At 38.0% G+C, this 23,546-nt stretch overlaps 1 protein-coding gene across 2 annotated transcripts; it reads right to left on the bottom strand.

The window, feature by feature from the left end:
- Positions 1 to 1,708: 1,708 nt before the first annotated feature.
- Positions 1,709 to 23,122, bottom strand: LOC140144036 (nucleoporin Nup43-like). 2 transcript variants are annotated; one of them, XM_072165861.1, is made up of 8 exons: positions 22,973 to 23,122; positions 17,780 to 17,962; positions 16,643 to 16,717; positions 12,943 to 13,105; positions 8,735 to 8,870; positions 6,234 to 6,385; positions 5,067 to 5,177; positions 1,709 to 3,074 (listed from the first exon to the last, which is right to left on the bottom strand). In XM_072165861.1, exons 1-8 carry the CDS (start codon positions 23,090 to 23,092, stop codon positions 2,839 to 2,841), a joined length of 1,176 nt encoding a protein of 391 aa, XP_072021962.1. In that variant the 5' UTR covers positions 23,093 to 23,122; the 3' UTR covers positions 1,709 to 2,838. The 2 variants fall into 2 exon arrangements, with proteins under 2 accessions (XP_072021962.1, XP_072021961.1); XM_072165860.1 differs by having other exon boundaries at positions 12,943 to 13,108; positions 22,973 to 23,120.
- Between the last annotated feature and the right edge of the window lie 424 nt (positions 23,123 to 23,546).

Below are 23,546 nucleotides of genomic sequence, written 5' to 3' on the forward strand. Positions count from 1 at the left end.
AGATTAAGGTCATGTCTTCCATAAGGTGTGTATGAATTTTAACTGGATTAGCCCAATAATTGCCAGCACCTGGTCCTGTAATGTTTATAATTACTAAGTATACTGTGCCAAAAAAGTATCCGTACACTTGTAAACAAAATCCTAATTTTAAAACTAAATTGGGTAAATTTATTTGTTTAATAGATGCACTATTTCATGACACCCCATTGAACTTCAAGAAGCAAAGTTACAAGCAAGATGTGCAAGATTAGATAGTGCATCTATAAAAATATAAATTTACCCAAATATGGTTCAGTTTTAAAATTAGGATTTTCAACTTCCTTTTAAAAAGTCTGTGTCTGATGGTCTGAAACATTCACATTCAAAGTCTTTCTGCAAAATTCATGTTTTTCACATTTTATTTGATTTTCAATTACATGGAAAATAAAAATAATAGAAACACAAGTTTTTTAAATGATTTTACTTTCTCAACAAATGGCTTGTGCTTGATAGTCTAGGACCCTATATCTCTCTATTCAGGGATCAGACCACTAACATGATCTCTTTTTAGACATTGAGAAAGTCATTGCAGTTCATAAAAGACAGTTTTTGATTTCCAGCATTTTATATAAATACAAAAAACAGCTATGCACGCCTTGTTTTTGTATAGCTATTCCCAAATTCAGGGATGCAAGCTGACTTGAAGGAAAAAGCCTGAAAAAGTGTGTGAATCTGGGCCAAAAGCCTCCAATACAGGCTGAAAATAATGAAAAGTGCGGGAATTTGGACTTCATGAAAGCAGGAATTCCTGCAAAAGCAGGAAAACTTGCATCCCTGCAAATTTTAGTACTTTGCGAAGAGCTATATGTTACACCATATCATCAGCAAATCTGCAGCCCAATGTGAACAAGATATTATTTTCCTTTGCATGATTTTTCTGGTAAAAGCTGGGGTAGAACAACAAGGGTTGACATTTACATGCAATTAAATCTAAGTCACAAAGGTCCGATTTCTCGAAGCTTGGCTAGTGCTTAGGCTTCCTAAGCCATCAGGCTAGCCTTACCAAGTGGATCAATTTTATTGATTATCTTTCTAGGTGAGGTACGATGTGAAATTGTAAGCACTGGTATAAAAAAAAAAAGACTGTCTTAGGAGGCCTGACCACTACTAGCCATGCTTCGAGAAACCGGCCCAAAGGATCCACCGAGTGAGATCATTACTTGCACCTAATTCAGACAGTCAACATGACGTCACTTGTGATAGATCACTTCATAGCATTGCCAGGATTTGGTTGTTCCATCTTGTGCCCTTTAATAAAAATAAATCCCTTTTGGTAAAACAATTCCAAAATTTCAATTTCTTTATCAGGGAAATCAACTTCAAATAATTATAAACGAAAATGCAAATTGGTATTTTCTATGCTGAGAAAATTCTGCACAAACCAATAGGGAATTCATGAGGGTGTCCCCTTTGACAAACATGACAAATTGGTAATAGATGGAACAACACCCGGCCACCGAGAGAATGGAGAACCAAGTCCCTCTGTGTGGGTCACAACCAAATGATATGGAAAAGAACAAATTTAGGTATTGAAAACATAAATATATTGAAGTCCATTAGGTATGTTCAGTGCCAGGGGGAGAGGGAGGGTACTCAAATTTGGTCCTGGTAGGGGTATGTTGCTGAGAATTTGAAAGTGGCCCCATCAATATACCAATTTTCAGCCAAATTTAACTCAAGTTGTCTTTAGTTTTTGGAAAATTTTTGTGAAAATTCCAAAACTTTTGGCTAGAGTGAGGCAAAATTGAGAAAGTTTTGAAAAATCGGACCCATCCATACACCACAATTGGCCTAGAAAAGGGATTTATTGACACACCAAAAGGCTGAAAATACTACCAATGTTTATGGCACATCCCGTGTGGTCATTTGTATTGAGTACACACGCCGGGTAAATTGCAAACACATCATTTTGATGGAGGCAGACTATCAACTTCATGGCAAAAAACTTAAAATTTAAAACTCATTTGATGTGTCCTCCACAACAAGAGTTGAAAGAAATGGGCTATTCCACTTGAAATCCATACACCCCCTATGTTAGACCTTAAACTCCTACACAAGGAGTATGAATTTCAAACCGGGTTACCTGAATGGGTGACTCCATTTAAAATCTACACTCCCTGTGTGGAAGATTAAGGTCTTCCATAAAGGGTGTATTTATTTCAACTGGAATAGTCTAGTGTGATGACAACTATAAAAAAAATTTAGCAGAAGTCAATCCTTTGTATAAACCCTGGGGGTCACTCTCACTCATGTCCGACCAGTTCTGAAATACGACCTAAATGGTGTATTGCGGAATTGCACACAATCAATTTTGTATCTCTAAAGAGTACCCTAAGTGAAATAGTATACACAATAATTGACTTTTTAATTTAAATTCTATTTCTTCTGCAGAAGAGGCCAATCCTAAAAATCTTTTGACTGTTCAGATAACCCCAAAGTGCAATGCCTTCTCAAAATCACTCCTTCCTGCAGGTCAGAATTTCGTTGCGGGAGTCACTCTTTATTCTTGCACAATAAATTTGAGGAAATCATTTGATTCTTGCAAATCAACCTCTGAGTAAGCTATAAAAATGAGCAAGAATCAACTTGAATTCATGTAAATCTGTTTACTAAAATATTTGCGAGAATGTACTCTCGAATTCTGGTCGAAATTCTGACCCAGTTCTTGAAAATTATGGCAACATCGCAGTATTTTGATATGGCACCGTTTCGGACGCGGATACATCGCGGTCACTTGGTGAATGACCCTCCTGGGTATAAGCCTTATTCATCTACTGATGCATACATGTTCAAGCAGCGCTACCGACAGAATATATTGCTAGCCACAAAAATAGCTTCTCCGTCTGTGCCGCACACCAGCCGGTCACCGTCCACGTCCAGGGAGTTGACCGGCATGGTGTTTGCAGGCAGTACTTCGTTGGTGTCGATTGGTCTGCTAGGGTCTGTTGATAACCATGGGCTTATGTGATCTGCATTTGAGGGTTTGTTGGGTAGACCGCCAAGACCAAATCCACCTCCCACGCCTACTCCGGTGGCTGTAAAAAAGAGGATTTTAATGGTAGAATTAAATATTGTTATATTGGAAACACACTTTTTACATTAGTGATGGTTGATAATCATAACAAAATAATGGTACAGTTTGTAGTGAAGGCAGGAATCAATTGTAGCAGAGGTACCAAATTTAATTCCCACACACACAGACATTCATCATTTTTAAGAGCATACATATATACCAAATACTAGTAAAACAATGATTCTTCAACACCGTGTTTCATACACAGCAATCCTCAGGTGACTTATTACCAAAGCACACACCACTTCTTTTTTACACGGCTTGATGGTCTGTTGCCATGCCTACATTTGCTAATTGAGCCCACTTCCTCTATTTAACAGGTTCTTTCCTTTGATACGTTTTTCACACAATATTATAAACTTCTCCTCCAAACACAAATTACAAATACCTGATTTACTCTTCAAAATATGTGATTTTCTTACTATGTCCCAATTGATTACATAACCAACTACATTATCCTTCAACTTCCATACATACTTGGATAATTCAGTTTCTTTTCTGTATTTTTCTGATCTGAATGACTTCGAGTGGTTGTTATACCTTTCCTTAAAAGTGTTTACTGTAAGGCCTATATAATCTTTTGTTACAATTGGAGATGTCACAGTAGCCTTGTAAACAAAATCTCCCTTTTAAGGGGTAACTGTACTTTTTCCACCAGTTATACATTTTCTTTGGTGTGTAATGTGTAACTGCAGGAAAAAGGACAGTCGCCTCTTAAAAGGGAAATGCTTAGGTAAATCAGTTGTTTGTAATCAGTCACCTGAGAATTGCTGTGCATGAAACACCGTGTTGTGACACTGGGTGTATAAACCATATTATTTTGTATTACGGCTCTACCCACCTGGGTATCGAGCACACTCAAACTGTTAGTGATACTTTATTTATTGTTTATGATTCTTCAACAGCATTATAGACAGGCAGGCCATCTCATTTCTTCATTACAAATAAGATTACATACAACTACAAAAATATTTGTGGGTGTATGGTGGTAAAAGTAACAAAATACTGACACCGGCAAATTGCCCACAAGTTTTACTTTAGCACAGTTTAAGCTCATATGCCCATGGAAAGCCAACATTTGTGTGGCTGGACAAATGAGCTCCAATGTAGTGCAAATTTCAATCTCAGGAAATTCAGAGATGAAGTTCCCTTTGCCTTTGGTCTCTCACCATCTCACTGACCTTAAGATTAGATGTACAGTTTATTGAATTTAAAAAAATGTGTAATAAATAAATAAATAAATAAATAAATAAATAAATATAAATATTGATAGAAGAAGAAAATGAGTAAATTACACGGTGCCATAAATCAAGTTTTTTAAATAACAAACTTTCTTATACCAAATGCTCATACATGCTGGAAAATTTAAGTTTTTGGTCAAAAAACTAAGTTGAAAAGTAAATAGTACAGTTGTATATCTCAAAGCTTGCAAACAATTTGAAATCCAATGTGGATTGGTTTTTTTTGTTAGACTCAAACTTAGTTTGAGATTCTAACTTTAAAAATTGATGTTCTTCCCACATAATGAAATATTTTCATTTATTGAAAGTCTTAATCACACAATTCTAACAACAAAATGCTTTTAAACATATATTGAAATGTGGAAAAACAATTAAATTTGTAAGTTTTTCCGAGACAAAATGTGCACTACAAAACAAACAAGCGTGGCAGATTTGAGGCATACCAATTTTTTGCCTGTTAAAGGCTGTGACAAGAGTTTTATAGTGTGTTTAGTCTCACGTTGAGAATAACACCATGTTGGATTTTGCAGAGGCAAATACTAATCTGTGCATTTGCGTGGTTGCGTCCCCAGTGTACGGACAAATTCCACGCTTCTATTTGTGTGTATACGCCCTGCGGGATTATGGTTAGTGTGCACAATTCAAATCTGCCACTGTGAAATCCAACATGGGGTTACTCTCCACTTGAGACAAGACAGATGATAGAGACTTACCAGCAGATGCTGCTGTTTGTCCACCTGTCCCATCCCAATGTAATACCATTCCATCTTCCGAACAGGTGAACAGATTATCAGGATTACCAGGGTGAAATTTCACTTCCCATACTGAAACAAGACAAACATGTTATTGAATTAGTCAACAACACAGTTAGTGATCAATTCAAAACATCGATGATGCCTGCACAATAATAATATATCAATCTTAATATGAAGAGCTTGGTTGCAAACCGTGGTAAGTCCATATCAACTGCTCAGTGCCAAAGTGGGTAAATGAATAGCTGCTCTGTGAACTTTTGGCAATTTACACACAGCTATTGGCACTGTATATTGTACTCATCTACACATGGCAGCTATTGTACTTACCCACTTCTGGCAATGAGCAGTCAATATCAAAATTGAGTGTTTTGCATAAACTGAATGTGCACTCTAAAATACACATGTTGGTTGTTTGTTTGACATTCAGAGCTACTTCGGTTCCTGTATACTGTGTTTGCTTCCTAATATTACACAGGAAAATTGTCAATGAACATTGAGCTCCTGTAGACTCACTATGAATTATTATGAAAAGCGGAACAATTGCGACTTTGACCTTATTGTTTAGAACTCGAACACGGTATATAGCAGATAAGTCAAACTATACTTTTCCTAAATCCTTATGACCTGAAGTATACATTGGTGTAGTTTTAACACAGTATGAGCACTTTTGTAATTTGACCTCTGTATGAGGGGCAAAAGAAATGGTCGGATTATTTGTTTCCTTACGTTTTTTGAAATCAGTATACCTTAAAGATCCTTTGTACAAATTCTTATGATTTCTGCCGGTAGAGAACATCTCACTTGACCTGAGTTACATATCCACATCACTAACAACAAAGATAATGACCTAACAATGTTTGTGGGTGTATGGTGGTGAAAGCAAGTGGTAACATACTGACACCGGCAAATTGCCCACAAGTCTTACTTTAGCACCGTTTAAGCTCATATGCCCATGGAAAGCCAACATTAGCATGGCTGGACAAATGTGCTCCAATGTAGTGCAAATTTTAAAATTCCCAATGCCCTTGGTCTCTCATTAAGATGCCATCATGCCAGTCAGTGATTTTGCCTTCATTCTGCTCACTTGAATCACCCTTGCCCTACTCTTATTAACTCTCTACTTACTGTGCCCCTGATGGCCATCAAATAATGTGACAGGGAATTTCTCTTTCCTCAAATCCCATACATTGAGTAAACCACCCTGACTGCCTGCTGCCACCAGGTGAGGTTGGGTCGGATGTCTGTCCACACAGTGTAATGGAACTTTTTCACCAGTTCTGCAAACAATCAAATCAAATAATCAACACATCAAAAGTAACATCTCGAGGGCTCGTCACAACATTGCTTTATCTCCAGTTTTAGTGAAAGAGAGATTCTGGTTCCAAAATTTTAATAAAATAATGGGCTTTCCATTGACAACAAAAATGTTTGTGGGTGTATGGTGGTAAGAGTAACAAAATACTGACACCGGCAAATTGCCCACAAGTCTTACTTTAGCACCGTTTAAGCTCATATGCCCATGGAAAGCCAACATTAGCGTGGCTGGACAAATGTGCTCCAATGTAGTGCAAATTTCAATATCTGGAAATCAAGAGATAAAGTGCCATGTAACTTTTGTCTTTCACCCGTTTCTCACTGGCCAAAGATGTACATGTAGGCATGCGAGAATGCAACTCCTATGTATGAGAATTTTAGTCACTACACATCGCAAATGTCTGATCCCCCAGAGCAAACCACAAACACCAGCAAGCCAGACCCTCCCATGTCTGCCCATATGTAGCATTTGCTGACAAATGATATGGCCACAGTATACATCCTTATTATAACTTCCAGGAAAGCTGCCACCCATGTGTTTTAAATCAATCAGTATATGAAAAGTACCAGGAATAGTCCATCATCTTGGTGACTATTTAATATGTTGACTACTTTTGATAAGCCTGTACATGTACATGACTCTGGTCAGTCACCAAAGCACCATAGAACTTTGATTATTTTATGTAACTGTACTGAAATTCAGCCCTCGAATTAAGGATCTGAAGGGGCACGGCAACTTTTTTAGGGCAAGTTGATAATTGCTGTGGATTTTCACTGAAAAGGCAAGGCAGCACGGCAATTTGTAATATTTCAAAAGGGCATCAAGGCAACTGTTGAAAATTTGAGAAGGGCAGCAAGGCAATTTTTCAAAAGCGAATAGATGCATTACAGTTAGCTGAATTCGACACCAAAGTAAAATTCGACTCTCAACTTAACACTAAAACTAACCTGATTGCTTAAAAAATCAACAGTTTAATTTTGCAATCCCTATAGTTCTGAGCTGCAAAAACTGACTCGAAACAGCTGTAACTTTGGTAATAATATTGATCAAATTCGCCGGGATAAAAACTATTTCGTGCAAAACATATCTAGAGATGGGCTCACATGTACATGATAAGACGATACGGAAGGGTATCGCCATCGGTTTGCAATGGGAAGTCAATGTTTGATAATCGAGAGAACAATTGATTTGCCCAGCGCTCAGATTTTGTTCACGGACGACACAAGGTCGAGGAAGCTTTAGTTACTAACAGCGTTTCTGATTAGTCGATAGTACGTTGAAGGTATTTCTCTGACCAATCGAGAAAATGAAGTCAGATTTCTAGCAACCAGATTTATAAAAGCCGATGTGATTGGCTGAATATGTAAGCTTACGTAGGGGTAATGAATATTAATTCACAACAAACTATTGTGTATACTGTGATTGATAGCTGGGTTACGATGCTCAAAATAGCGATCGTGTTCAAGATTTTCGATTTACTATTTTCCACAATTTTGCGGGGATTTAACCAGTACTTGTTAATGATTTTATAATGAAGCGGCAGGGCTGGCCGGCTAGGGCACCCACGGCAACTTCATTTAGGGGCACGGCAAGTGACTGCCGTCGGTAAAGGACATATTTTGAGGGCATTACGGCAATGGGGGTGGCACCCACGGCAATATGCCGTCGGTGCCGTGGGTTAATTCGAGGGCTGCTGAAATGCTAACAGCTCAAAAATAACTAAAATATTGAGTACCTATATCCTTTATCACAGGATAAAACGATAATATCCCTATTGATTCTCAGGTACAACCCAAAAGATCCATGATGTCCTATTGTCCTATAAATGTTTAACTACAGGTAAATTAGTTATTTCTTGGTCAAGCTCGAACACTCAGAACACTAGTGGCTCCGCAATAAACACACACGCACATAGCTCGGAACTGAAGAAAGCATGCAAGTGCCTTATATCACATACATGCTTAGTACGCTACATGGACGGAACAGGTACGTTCAAGCTTGGACAAGAATTACTTGATTTTCCTGCAGTTTCATTTCATAGCTGGCCCACTCCCTCCCTATCTGCAATGAAATTGGAAGCAGGTCAAAATAACATTTATGTCTTAAGAGCAAGGAGAAGCATAATCAACAATTTGATTTTGAACCACATCTCTCCTTAATGAACTTTCATAATCAAACCAGCTGAAATATTGGTACAGCTGTACTTTAATTTGTGAAAACTTGTTTAAACCATTTATTATTTTCATAAAAATCAAAACATTTCACCACCGGTAGATGCCCCATTTTTCTATCTATTCTTAGATATACTTACAATAAGAACACCCTGCTTGGCTCTGAGCCTGGTTGTCTCAGATCCCATATCTTAAGCTGTCCTGTCGCATTGACTGCCACTACTTCATGAGATTTGAGATGGGTTAAGGCATTTATTGTACAACTATCGGCATTGTCTGTGTAAATAAAATAAACAAGGAACTTGTGACTTCATGAGGAAAACCAAGAATGAAAACACATCAGTGGAATGATATTAAGATTTTTGAGCCACAACACTGATCAATCCCCCCTAAATAGAAAATTATTGGCAATTCCAAAGAAAGAGATTATAGCATTGGTGCTTTTGGGTGAATAAATTCTCCTTATTCGTGCATCTTTTTGCATGCCTTCAGGAAAAACATGGACAATTCATGGACATGTTCAACTGCACATTTTGCTGACCAGACTTTTAAAATATTTTGGTAACATTTGTGCTATCAGGTTGCTTGCTATCTTTATTATTTGGCGATATACAGTAAGCCAAATAATTAAGGTACCAGTTACGTTCACCCCCAGCCAATAGCTGCATCTTTTAGCTCGAATTTAAGACCTCATTCGTTGAAATTGTACAAGAAATAAAGACACAACGATTTAAAAAACCAAAGGAAGATTCAAATTTAACAGTTGCAGTTTGCCACATTGCATGCCCTGTTGATTTGTACACAAAGCGTTCGCGAACAAGAGGACTAGCGCCGTGCTTTCATTAATTAGCAAGAATAACTAGCGTTGTGCTTTCATTAATTAGAACACAAAAGTGCAACTTTTTATTTCATATCTTCATTAGGTTTTGGATCACTGTTTCTTTAATTCTGAGCCAATTTCAACAAATAAGGTCTTAAATCAGAGCTAAAGAGTACAGGCATCGGCTGCTTGTTTTAATTTTGACACATTTGTCTTTATTTAGGATATACAGGGGTGAATACAACTGCTACCTAATTATTTTGCTTACTGTATGTTAGAAAAATAATTTCCAGGCCAGTGTTAGTCCCTTTTGAATTCTGGCTACAGCATTTCACTCTTGTTGTAACTTGTTTAAATTTGTTATATAATATGTATTATAAAATGTTTGTGAGTGTATGGTGGTGGAAGTAACAAAATACTGACACCGGCAAATTGCCCACAAGTTTTACTTTAGCACCGTTTAAGCTCATATGCCCATGGGAAGCCAACATTACTGTGGCTGGACAAATGTGCTCCAATGTAGTGCAAATTTCAATCTCGGGGAAAACCAAAGATGAAGCGCTATAGAATTTTAGTCTTTCACCCATTTCTTTCTCACTGACCAAAGATATATAGATACAGGCTAATTCAAGTTGGTTGGCAGCTTGTTACATAATGCACCGTTTTCCTGTGTACAAGATTTTGAAGTCCCTACATGTACAATGCACATCACAAATGTCTGATCACATAAAGCAAACCACAAACACCAAACTCAACATAAAGGCATCCTATTTTTATTTTTTTACATTTCCTTCGCCTTTAAACCTTTTTTCACATTCTGTGCACACCTAATGAAAATAACATGGGAACTTGTCCTTTTGTCTGTTTCATTGTCTGTACTGTGTTCGTTTTGTTCTATCTTTTCTGGTGTTAAAAATTTTTATATCATAAAATCAGCCATCATTTATATTTTGTAATTTGTTAATAAATCATAGACAGTAACACTATGGCTGTCGAAAGATAAAAAAAACCCATAAAGCCCTGAAATTGGAAGATGTACCCCATCTCGGAAACCACCCCTAGGTATTATGGCCATCCTAAAATTCACAAGGCAACTATCCCTTTCAGATCCATCATCTCTGGCATTAGCTCATCGCGTATGACACTGCAAATTTCTGTGCTAGGATCATCTCTCCGTTAGCACACCATACCATATAAGGAATACCTTGGACTTCATTGACAAGATAAAAGGTGTCTCACTCAGCAATGAATGGTGTCATGTCACCGCACTTACCCAGCATGCCAGTGGAGAAGCTTTAGATATAATACACTCTAAAGCGTGACACTACTCGAATTGCCTCTACTCAAGTTGTTGAACTGCTGCGGTTCATTTAACGCACCTCCTCCCCACCATGTCGCTGCCCCAAAGATGTGTGTATCGCGCTTATTGTTTCTTTAAATTTGGTATATAATATGTATTTATTACAAAATGTTTGTGAGTGTATGGTGGTGAAAGTAACAAAATACTGACACCGGCAAATTGCCCACAAGTTTTACTTTAGCACCGTTTAAGCTCATATGCCCATGGGAAGCCAACAATAGTATGGCTGGACAAATAAGCTCCAATGTAGTGCAAATTTTAATCTCGGGGAAAACCAGAGATGAAGTGCTATGTAACTTTAGTCTTTCACCCATTTCTTTCTCACTGACCAAAGATAAATAGATACAGGCAAATTCAAGTTGGTTGGCAGCTTGTTAGATAATGCACCGTTTTCCTGTGTATAAGATTTTGAAGTCCCTACAATGTACATCACAAATGTCTGATCGCATAGAGCAAACCACAAACACCAAACTCAAAATAGCCCTGAAATTGGAAAACATACCCCATCTTGGACACCACCCCTACGTATTATGGCCGTCCTAAAATTCACAAGGCAACTATCCCTTTCAGATCCATCATCTTTGGCATTAGCTCATCACATATGACACTGCAAATTTCTGTGCTAGGATCATCTCTCTGTTAGCACACCATACCACATATATATAGGAATACCTTGGACTTTATTGACAAGAAAAAAGGCGTCTCACTCAGCAATGAATGGTGTCATATGTCACCGCACTTTTACCCAGAGTGCCAGTGGAGAAGCTTTAGATATAATACACTCTAAAAAGCGTGACACCACTTTACACAAGATAACTAACATTGCCCCTTCTCAAGTTGTTGAACTGCTGTGATTTGTTTTAACACCAACCTATTTTACATTTCAAGATCAAGTGTATCAAGGGGAACAAGACTTCTCACAGGCGGGGGGGCTGCTGCCTCCCTTGCCACCCCCTCCCACTACGCTGCTGCCCCAAAGATTTGTGTATCGCTCTTATTGTTTGTTTAAATTTGTTATTATGTATTTATTACAAAAATAATGTCTGTGAGTGTATGGTGGTGAAAATAACAAAATACTGACACCGGCAAATTGCCCACAAGTCTTACTTTAGCACCGTTTAAGCTCATATGCCCATGGAAAGCCATCATTAGCGTGGCTGGACAAATAAGCTCCAATGTAGTGCAAATTTCAATCTTGGGGAAACCAGAGATGAAGAGCTATGTAACTTTAGTCTTTCACCCATTTCTATCTCACTGACCAAAGGTATATAGATACAGGCTAATTCAAGTTGGTTGGCAGCTTGTTAGATAATGCACCGTTTTCCTGTGTATAAGATTTTGAAGTCCCTACAATGTACATCACAAATGTCTGATCGCATAGAGCAAACCACAAACACCAAACGCAACATAGCCCTGAAATTGGAAAACGTACCCCATCTTGGAAACCACCCCTAGGTATTATGGCCATCCTAAAATTCACAAGGCAACTATCCCTTTCAGATCCATCATCTCTGGCATTAGATCATCGCCTATGACACTGCAAATTTCTGTGCTAGGATCATCTCTCCGTTAGCACACCATACCACATAAGGAATAACTTGGACTTTGTTGACAAGATAAAAGGTGTCTCACTCAGCAATGAATGGTGTCATATGTCACCGCACTTACCCAGCGTGCCAGTGGAGGAAGCTTTAGATATATAATACACTGTAAAGGGTAACACTACTTTACACAAGCCATTTAACATTGCCTCTTCTTAAGTTCTTGAATTGCTGTGATTCGTTTTAACAACAACCTATTTTACATTTTCAAGATCAAGTGTATCAAGGGGGGTAAGACTTCTGACAAGGGGGCAGTTGCCTCCCTTGCCACCCACCCCCCTTGGCTATGCCACCGCCCCCTGAGATTTGTGCATATATAGAGGAACTGATAACGGCGCTCGCTGTATACAGAAATTTTGTTGGGGTACAGTGCAAATTTTGTGTTTGTGTCCAAAGAGTTTCTCCATTAACCATGTTAACTGTTAAGCACAAAAGCTTCAGTGTTTAGGGTAGTAGACATGGCTTAATGAACAAAATATTTAGAATCCTTTCAAGTCATGGAAGTAACACAGAGAGCATTAAACAATAACAGACTCTTCAGGTGTAACTGGTAATGTGACTTCTTACCTATTGTTCTAACTGGGTGTTTGTGTTCTAATCTGAGCACATTTATTTTGCCATCCTCTCCGCACGTAGTTACATCTGTGCCGCTAACTGACATGCAGGTGCATGGACACTCTCTGCTCCGTAGTCTGTGCAGAGACTCCCATGTCTGTGTAGGTTGTAAACTCTTCTGGTTGATGTAAAAAAAAAAAAAGTAAAATCTAAGAACTCTAAGAATATCTTTTTATACATGTTCTATGCACAAGGTTGAGACAAAACTACAAGGATGCATTAAGGTTGGCCTTAACCCTGGAATTATGGAAACTTTTGGGCCTCATAACAGCTAATTGTTGGTGTAAAGATTGATCAAGTGTTTGCCATTCCAAATATGTATTCTTTTATTTTATACTTTTATAGACCAGCAATTTAGCAGTTTTTATATAATTTTATATAATTATTATTTCCATAATTCCAGAGTTAACACCAACCTTAAAGCAATATTGGAACATTTGTTGAGGATGATAGTCTCAATTTTGCTTTCAAAATTCTGATATTTACCAGATTGAAATGCAGTTTAATGAACTAAAATACCCTGCGAAAATCAGGGTCTTAGGTTTGTGACAAAATCTGAGATTTTATAAAATGTACCTTGAGATCCATTTAATTCATTCAATTATTATCTAACTTGGATTTATGGCTAAATGTCTCATTGCAAGCATGAATCTACAGCAAGTTAATTTGTAACACAGTGAGCAGATACACCTCATTAAAGATCAAATGACCTAGGCACTAGAATGAAATAGCAAGTTTCTTTCACTATGGTCATTAGTTCAACTCAAAATTAAAAGGGTACATAGTAGTGAAAACTAGCATTTTGTGGAAAAAATACAAATTTTGCAGAAATGTTATACAATATTGGTTTTTAAATAAAAGAGTAGTGATTTATAGTACGCTACGCAGAGGGACAACGCCAATAAGTTGATTCACAAGCCTCAGCACACTTTACAGGTTGTCGCTGACCACTACGGCCCACATCATTCCATAACCCATTTAACAACAACTCAGGGACTTTGCAGCTTCAAGAGCGCACACCTATACATGGTAGGCCCTACTATTGTTTGTGGGTGTATGGTGGTGATTACAACAAGGTCAATGTAAGCACCGGCAAATGACCCACAAGTCAATTATTCTAGCACCGTGAAAGCATGCATACCTATTGAGTCAAGTATGAATGCTCCAATGTAGTGCATTATAATGCACAAGAAATTGCAATTTCGGGCCTGTCAAAAAAATTTCTCAGCATCCCACACATCTAAAATTCACATTTTTGGGGTATTTTACTGCAATGTTTTGAAGAGCTTTTTGCTTTAAAAATTTAGATTTGAAAAGCCCCAGCCTTTTCCAATTGCTTTTGTAGGTTTTGGCCAAAAATCAATGCAACAAAACCTTGTTTGCATTTCTCGAACTTGGTTTTTAAAGAAAACTATTTACAAACATGTTAATAAGCTTAAAAAGTTACCTTTTCAGAGTCTGAGTTGAGCAAAGACGTAGCTTGCGACGCCATCACGGCGTCTTCATTCAGCGTAGTGATTACACTCCTCCGGTCACCTGACCACCCGCTGGGTGGTCAAGTGGCAGCAGATCGTCATAGATGGCGGGCAGGTCATATCCGGCATCCCTGTTGAGTGTAGGTCTTTGGGTCTTGATCTCTAAGGCTTCTCTGATCTTTCGGTTCCAGAAGTGGTCCTCCCTACCGATAACTTCAACATTGTCCAAACTGATGTCGTGCTGGTGATTAGATTTGTGTTCACCAACCGCTGTCAGAGGAGCTGTGGTTCTAGTGTGTTCTTTAACCCTAGTGGCTAGGGCTCTTGCTGTCTCTCCAACATAGGTGTCTGTGCACTCGGGGCAGCTGATTTTATATATCACTCCACATTTATTGGCGTCCGGGGTTTTGTCCTTGGGATGGACAAGAAAGGATCTTATAGTGTTGACCGGCTTGTGGTAGGCATTGACGTCGTGGTCACGGAAGATGTGGGTCAGCTTTTCCGACAGACCCTTGACATATGGGAGGGGGACATTGATCTTTCTCGTTTGGACGGTAGTGTCTTTGAGATCTTTCTTCTTCTTAGGCTTAGGCGTTTTGAGCATCCAAGTCTCGTATCCATTCGCTTTAAGCGCAGATTTGATATGGTTTCGTTCTTGCTCTTGCTCTTTATCGTCCTCAGAGGTAACAAGTTTATCAACTCTGTCCAGTAGCGTTCTCACGACTGACCGTTTATGCTCAAGATGGTGGTTAGAGTCAAAGTTCAAGTACTGGTCAGTGTGTGTGGGCTTTCTGTAGATTGTGACTTTCGTGCTACCATCATCGTTGACGTGTATACAGGTGTCCAGGAAAGGGAGTTTGCCCTCCTGTTCCGGTTCCGTAGTGAACTTGATGTTTGGATCTAAGCTATTGATGTGAGTGGTGAAAACATCAATGTCGTATTCATGAATGAGCACGAATGTGTCGTCAACATAACGAAACCAAACAGAGGGAGGGTGTGGTGCCATAGCGAGGGCCCTGGTCTCAAAAGTCTCCATATATAGGTTCGCAACAATAGGGGAGACTGGCGAACCCATCGCCGCAACATGGGTTTGTTTGTAAAACTGTCCTTGGTAGACAAAGTATGTGGTGTTGAGACAGAATGTAAGGAGTTCAAGGATGTGATTAATTTTTAACGGCGTGCGGTCTTTGAGAGTGGTATCGCTTTCCAACTTCTCCTTAACGGCTTCAATAGCATCAGGTACCGGGATACTTGTGAAGAGGGCCGAAACATCATATGAAATAAGTTTTTGGCCAGGGGGTACTTCTAAGTTTTTGATCTTATCGACAAACTCACCGCTGTTGTGGATGTGGTGCTCCGTTTTTCCCACCAGAGGACTTAGGATGTCAGCAATGACTTTTGCAGCATTGTAAGTCAGACTGCCCATGCTGGACACAATAGGGCGAAGAGGAGCATCCGGTTTGTGAATCTTTGGAGTACCGTAGATTTTTGGAACTTCTTCAGTAGTTGGATAAACCTTGTGCTTAATATCCAGAGGTATAGGGTCTTTGTTTTGCCATTTGCGAATAATTCCAACAAGCTCGCGTTTGTAAGTTGCTGTGGGATCCTTATCCAGCTTTTGGTACGTGTTGGTGTCATTAAGCAAAGCTTCCATCTTTTTCTCATAGTCATTGGTGTTGAGTACTACGGTGGCACGACCTTTGTCGGCCGGTAAGATGGTGATATCCGCGTCTTTTTTCAGATCAAACAAAGCTTTTTGTTCTCCTTTTTGATGTTACAAGGTGGTAATTTAGATTTTCGTATGCACTTTACCACTTCACCTCGTAAGCTTTGAGCTTTTGCCGGCGGAAGTTGTCGACACGCTACTTCCGTGTTGACAATGTACATAGTCTTTGATTGGGATTTCTCGCGGCGTAACTTGACCACCCAGCGGGTGGTCAGGTGACCGGAGGAGTGTAATCACTACGCTGAATGAAGACGCCGTGATGGCGTCGCAAGCTCAACTCAGACTCTGAAAAGGTAACTTTTTAAGCTTATGTCAATATGACAGAGTCCAATATCAGTCTACATGCTGCTAAACATGTTAATATTTTAATACAGCTGCCATGTGTTTTATATATTAAAATGGCTCACATATTATTGTTAATCCAATAATGTGTTTATCTAAACACTCTTACCTGTGTGCCATTATATCTGTAGGCTTGCACTGTACCTGATGAAGATGATACTAATAATGTGGCCTCATTCACAAACTGGAAACAAGGAAAAAAGTATAACACATGCTGGACATTATTCTTTTGTGTTTTTTCATCATCTGAATGAAATTACTATGCTAATTTGTAATCAATAAGAAACATCAAGTCTACCTTTGACAATTCAGTGTCTGCTGACTTCAAAAAGTTAGTCATAAATGCTTTAAAACAAATATATTGAGGGTTCAAAACCAGAAAGCCGTAACTCGCTATGACCATCTCTCTCACAAAATGAGCATAACGTTGGCTCCTTGCTTCAATGGGTCTTCAAAAATCAATATTTCCTCCACAATGTCTTTTGTCTTCTATTGAATTTGTTCCTGATTAATGGACTGTATCTTCTGTATGCTTATTTTGTGGGAGCAGGTGATTGTGAATTGAGGCTTTCTGGCTCTCAACCCTCGGTATGAAGTTTGACTTGGTTTCATTTACCGGTACATCAATCATTCAGGGGTAGAGTCAGTGAATCAACAAATAATTCACACCAATATACTTGTAGCGAGATTCTCACAATTTTACTTGATGTGTAAGCTTGTTTGTTTAAGTCTTACGAGAATGAATTCACGCTATTATCTAATCTATTTATGAAAATCTAAATGTGAATCGATTCATAGATTCAACCACCTCTTTATGCTGATCTCTCTATTATCTGGCCATGTGATTTTCAACTTACACTTACAGGAAAATATGTTTTTAATGCTTTGATGCCTTAGTTTTATGGGCTAAAAAAACAAACTAAAACAGTACCAACTGACCAGGAGGCGACCAGGAGGTGAACTTCATGTTATGAAACATTTAAAAGGATGTACATTGTACATGTACATGTTGTATACAACATCCAATATAGTGCTATCACCCCATATTTAGTAATCTTTTGTTGTCCCAATTTAAAGCACGTCAGGCATTCAACAGCAATTACACACTTTCTACAGATTTTTCACTTAAATTCATACAATGCTTGGTTCCATCATGGGCATAAAGAATCTGTAGGCCTACTGTATTACTAAATTAAACGCTGACCAGTGATCACTTTCAAAATGTCAGACTGTCTGACTGACAAACCTTTATATCTGTGACATCGCCAATGTGTCTTTCTTCACATATGAGCTGAGGCTCTGCATCCAGTCTATCTAAGATATCACCTGGCCCTGAAGCTCCTGCAGCAACTGATGAGAGGGTGTCATGAAAGGATGCTCCTTTGTCTAGCGGTGAAGGTGGCAATCTCCAAAAAGAAAGTTTGTTCTCCTGTTTAAAAGACAATAACTCACTGTTTTTATAAGCACACTTAAAACTTAACTTTAATGGTTGGTTAACTTCTTTGCCCTTTTACCCTTTTTAGACTTTGCCCTCTAAGCAAATCAGAAACAGCATTAGACGTTGTCATTGGCAGGAATGGCAGACTGTTTGTGTGGAGGGATCAGAACAAAAGTGGCTGCTGAGGAGGCTAATGATCATGATGTAGGTATGCTAGGTGAATTCAAATTTGCCATCAAACTGCATCATTTTATATCAAATTAAAGCCCTTGAGTAAACAAAGCCAAAACTGAAAACCTTTTTTTCATAGCACTTTCCGTAGCAAAGTTACATCTTGTCAAAGACTGACTTTCATCAAAAAGATTCAGCTAGCAAAATTCCCCAAAACGGCATTTCGGGGTGTTTCTAGATCTTAGTCTCATGGCGATAGCAGCTTTTTTAATGGAACTGCTACCAAAATCCCTCTATAATTCCATGTGTGACTTGATTATCACCATAAAAAATCATATATTTGGGTCAAGTGAAGTATAGAAAACATATTTATGTAGGTTTCCTTCACCGACCTATTCTCGAAAAAAATTCAAATTTCTATGTAAATATGCATTGTGTTTGGGCCCCGGTCTCGGCGAATTTCGCTGACTAGCAAATGTGTTAACTAAGGTTTGCCTGGGATACCTACATGATGGGAGATCGCATCAAAAATGTTGATAAAACTGCACTTTTACAACAAAGTTTCAGACTGTACAAAATGAAGTTTCAGACTGTGCTAAATAGGCAACCTTTACTCAAAAGATACAGTTGACACATCAAAATAACTTTCATCCAAATTTCAACATTAACAGAATAAATAACATCCGTTGCAAAAAATGTCAACGCTGACCGATCGAAAACCCGAGCATGTAACTATCATGATACACAAATTCAAACCTAGAGTTATCACTTACATGTATCAAGTAACTTAAACTCAAAGCCTGAGCTCCTGAAACATACCAAAAAGATGTTAGAATCACAAAATACTCCATTAACATTTTTTGAAAGAAAATATTTTGTCAACAAAATATTTTTTATTGTCAACAAAATATTTTTTATTGCAAACACTTTTAGGAGCATTTAAAACTGTTTTTAAAATGCAATTCAGTGGTTAATATCAACATTGCTTTACACTGTGTCATGCTTCAGCCAATCCGACTAGATTTTGAATGCACGCCACAGGTCTCTAGCCTCGAATGTGAAGCTATCGGTAAGCAAATTTGTGGCTAGACTTCTCAAGCAAATCAGAACCCGACCTCATGTTTACACCATAAACTGCGCCAAAATAAAAACAGAGAAGGAATTTTGCAAAAGATAATAAAATAAAAAATCTGCATTATTTTGTCGACATTAATTCTGCATTTATTCAAGATGGCAAATTTCTCAAAAAACATGATGTATTTTTCTGAGAAAATGCCTATTTTTCTCAAAATTTCTGCAACTTTTCACTCATCTGATCATATTTTTATGTGACGGAAGTGATGCTAATTTGATAAGGCCCTTCGCACTTGATTATTAGTTTCCTGTTTACCGCCCTCGTCAAAAATTGAAAATCTCAAAATAATTAATTATTTTATTTTTATTTCTAATTTTCTCCTTTAAAATAACTTTCAACTACTTCTACTTGCCATTTTCTGACTTAAATACTATCAACAATAATGATGAATGAACAAAGAGTAGGCCTACAACTCCACCTTCACTTATTTATAAAAATAAATATTGAAATATTGAAATAATTAAATCCCGGAATTAAATGCCCGATCTTAGTCAAAACGAGTCAATAGTTGCTTGTAATAGTTCAAACTAAATAAAGAAAATAAAAGATAATTAATATTTAATAAATAAAAGTCACCTCGTCCCTTTTTCAAAATCTTTAACAGGAAACTAATAAGGCCCTTCACAATTAATTCTTAGTTTCCCGCCCGCGTCCAAAGCAGAGAATTGCAAAATATTTGATTATTTTATTATTTTGGATTTTCTCTTTTAAAATAACTTTTAATAACTTCCATTTGCTACTTTCTGACTTTGATCATATCAACTACAATGATAAATAAACAATGAACATAACTGTACTGGTTACTTATGTATAAAATTAGTGATAGGCTGTATAAGGGTGTAGTTGCAAACAGTTAGGGTACCAGCTTATTTGATGCAGCTTGTTGTTCTGAGTAATTTGACACCAATTTTATTGAAATCGGCCAAAAATTGAGACAGTGCCGGCCAAATAACGACACACAAGGGGGGGCAGATTTGACCTTTATTTTCTAGTTTTAAGGGAATTTTATCACATTAAGGATAATGTAATGCATTTTTAGTATCTACTTACATAGTTTTAGGTCCAGGAAGGTCATTTATGCACTTTGTGTCAAATGAAACTTTTTAGTGTCCTTAAAATTAACGTTTTTGGGTAAAATTAGGTGGCGAGGGCGCTTTACCTTTTATCGACCTTTCCGCAAAACATTTTTGATTTTTAAGTTAATCATACTAAAGATAATCATCAATCATCCATATTCTGAAATTTTCAGTCATTTATCACATTTGGTGTGGCCGTGGCGCTAATTTTTAATACAGGGGTAACCTGCCCATAGCAATGTACAGGGGTCAACGAACTTTGTATCACATGTAAGTCAATGGAAGCGTCTCTACACATTTTCAAATGGTTACCACGCACAAGTGAAATAAGGTAGAGAGTTCAAATTTGGACAGATGCTGTTATTTATCAGTAACTTTGATTTGATAACAAAAAATGATAAAATTTCAGTAGGGGGGATACGCAACAGCTATTAGGCTGAACAGCGCCCTCACATCCTAAATTGGCTCTTAAACTTGCATCAAAACATGCGATTTGTGTAAAAATTGCATAAATATATCCAGGGTACCCAAAATCATGTAAATAATCATTAGAATCCAACAAACAGCAAAGAACACGCCCATAATTGTCAAAATAGTGAAAAATAGGGGGGGTCCCAAGAAATCCCCCTTATGCGTCGTTTTTTGGCCGGCACTGTCTCATTTTTCAACCGATTTTTTTTTAAAAGGTGTCAAAATGCTCAGGAGGATTAGCTGCTTCAATTCAGCTGGTACCCTAAGCTTTTTGAAACATCACCCCTTTTTTTGGGCTGTACAGCCTATCACTAATAAAATCAAACATAGTTGTAAAATAATTAAATGTTTGTTCCTACTAGTCAAAACGGGTTGATGTAGGTTGCAACCACTTGTTTTAAAATAAAGAAAATAATAGATAATTAATAATTAAAAGTCACCTCATCAGCCCTCGAATTAAGGATCTGGAGGGGCACGGCAACTTTTTTAGGGCAAGTTGATAATTGCCGTGGATTTTCACTGAAAAGGCAAGGCAGCACGGCAATTTGTAATATTTCAAAAGGGCATCAAGGCAACTGTTGAAAATTTGAGAAGGGCACCAAGGCAATTTTTCAAAACCGAATAGATGCATTACCGTCAGCTGAATTCGACACCAAAGTAAAATTCTTTACACTAAAACTAACCTGATTGCTTAAAAAACCTGCTTTATAATACAGTTTAATTTACTTAAATTTTGCGATCCCTAGTTCTGAGCTGCAAAACTGACTCGAAATGTAGCGATGAAACAGCTGTAACTTTGGTAATAATATTGATCAAATTCGTCGGGATAAAAACTATTTCGTGCAAGACATATCTAGAGATGGGCTCACATGTACAAGATAAGACGATACCGGAAGGGTATCGCCATCGGTTTGCAATGGGAAGTCAATGTTTGATAATCGAGAGAACAATTGATTTGCCCAGCGCTCAGATTTTGTTCACGACACGAGGTCGAGGAAGCTATACAATGTAGTTACTAACAGCGTTTCTGATTGGTCGATAGTATGCGTTGAAGGTATTTCTCTGACCAATCGAGAAAATGAAGTCGGATTTCTAGTAACCAGATAATGTATAAGCCGATGTGATTGGCTGAATATGTAAGCTTACGTATTGTGTATACTGTGATTGATAGCTGGATTACGATGCTCAAAATAGTGATCGTGTTCAAGATTTTCGATTTAATTTTCCACAATTTTGCTGGGATTTAACCAGTACTTGTTAATGATTTTATAATGAAGGGGCAGGGCTGGCGGCTAGGGCACCCACTTCAACTTCATTTAGGGGCACGGCAAGTGACTGCCGTCGGTAAAGGACATATTTTGAGGGCATTGCGGCAATGGGGGTGGGCACCCACGGCAATATGCCGTCGGTGCCGTGGGTTAATTCGAGGGCTGCACCTCATCCCTTGGTTTCAACCATGAAACAGGAAACTAAGAATCAACTGTAAAGGGCCTAATCAAGTGCGAAGGGCCTAAAGGTACGTTTCATGCTATTTCGATTATTTTAAAATTAATTTTCAAGACAAAACTCCAGGCTAGAAAAATGGCCATTTTCACTTGTTTTCAAAAAGTTGTTTTGACCTTGTTTTTTACCCCATAATTTCCCTCATGAATATAAAATCGAAGCCCTGCCGGCTCCTTCCAATACATTAAACCTTCACCTTGACCTTGTCCTTTTCCTTGACTCCAAAGTGTTTGGCACTGATGCAAAAGTAAAAATTTAGTCCTTATATAGCTCGGGTGGTCTAAAAGTCAGGATCGCCCTTAATTTAAATGTCATTTATTATTTTATGTCATGATTATCAAAACAAATGCAATTTAATCTTTCATAAAGCATGTACAGTATGCATGATAACTTAACACGCCAAACAAGATTAAAAGCTTAGAACTGTTTCCTGTTATTTTATAGTCTGCATTTTTGTCATTTTGTTCCAAGAAATTAATACAATACATGTATAAACATGATATAGGTAAGCTTAACAGTAAACATCTAAAACGAGTCTTCCAAATTCGGCAACTTTTACAATTTTCGTTATCGTCGGCACAATTGAAAGCACTTTAAGCAGACTAAACGAAACCTGGAACAGCTGTAGACTGAACAGAAACTTACATCATTGTCCCAACTACCTGTCACGAATATGTTAGACTGTTGCAATCCTTGTTGTTCGCTTGGACGAAACCGAATTTTGCTGATCTTTTGTGACACAAATTTCACGACTGGTTCCGCCATTTTGAATTTTGCACATGTTGCTAAATTGGTGGCGCCCTTCTAAACCGATAAAAGGGCAGGCAAGCGGTGGTGGATGCGATATCGTCATTTTTGACATCGCCATTGGATTAACACATAATCATGAAATCTTCACAAACAATTCTAAATTTGTTATGTGGTGTCAAAACAAAATTATCTTACTCTAGAACCGTTGGGGTACGACAATATACCACACTGTAAGTATGTTGTTTTTCAATTTATAACTGCTAACCGTGTATTTTGAATGGGGCTGTCAGCCTTGTCAGGCCCTATTTTCGCCAGCCTCGAACGTCACGTGTCGCGTGTCCTATGCCGCCTGAAAAGGGCAAGGGGGGCAGAGAGAGGAGGATAAGAATGATTTTTTACAGATTTTTCATTAGTTTCACTAGTGCCGTCACTGGAAGATGGGTAAGGGGTAGGCACCTATGAAGACCAG

This window comes from Amphiura filiformis, unplaced genomic scaffold (assembly GCF_039555335.1).
Source record: "Amphiura filiformis unplaced genomic scaffold, Afil_fr2py scaffold_37, whole genome shotgun sequence".
Lineage (NCBI taxonomy): Eukaryota > Metazoa > Echinodermata > Ophiuroidea > Amphilepidida > Amphiuridae > Amphiura > Amphiura filiformis.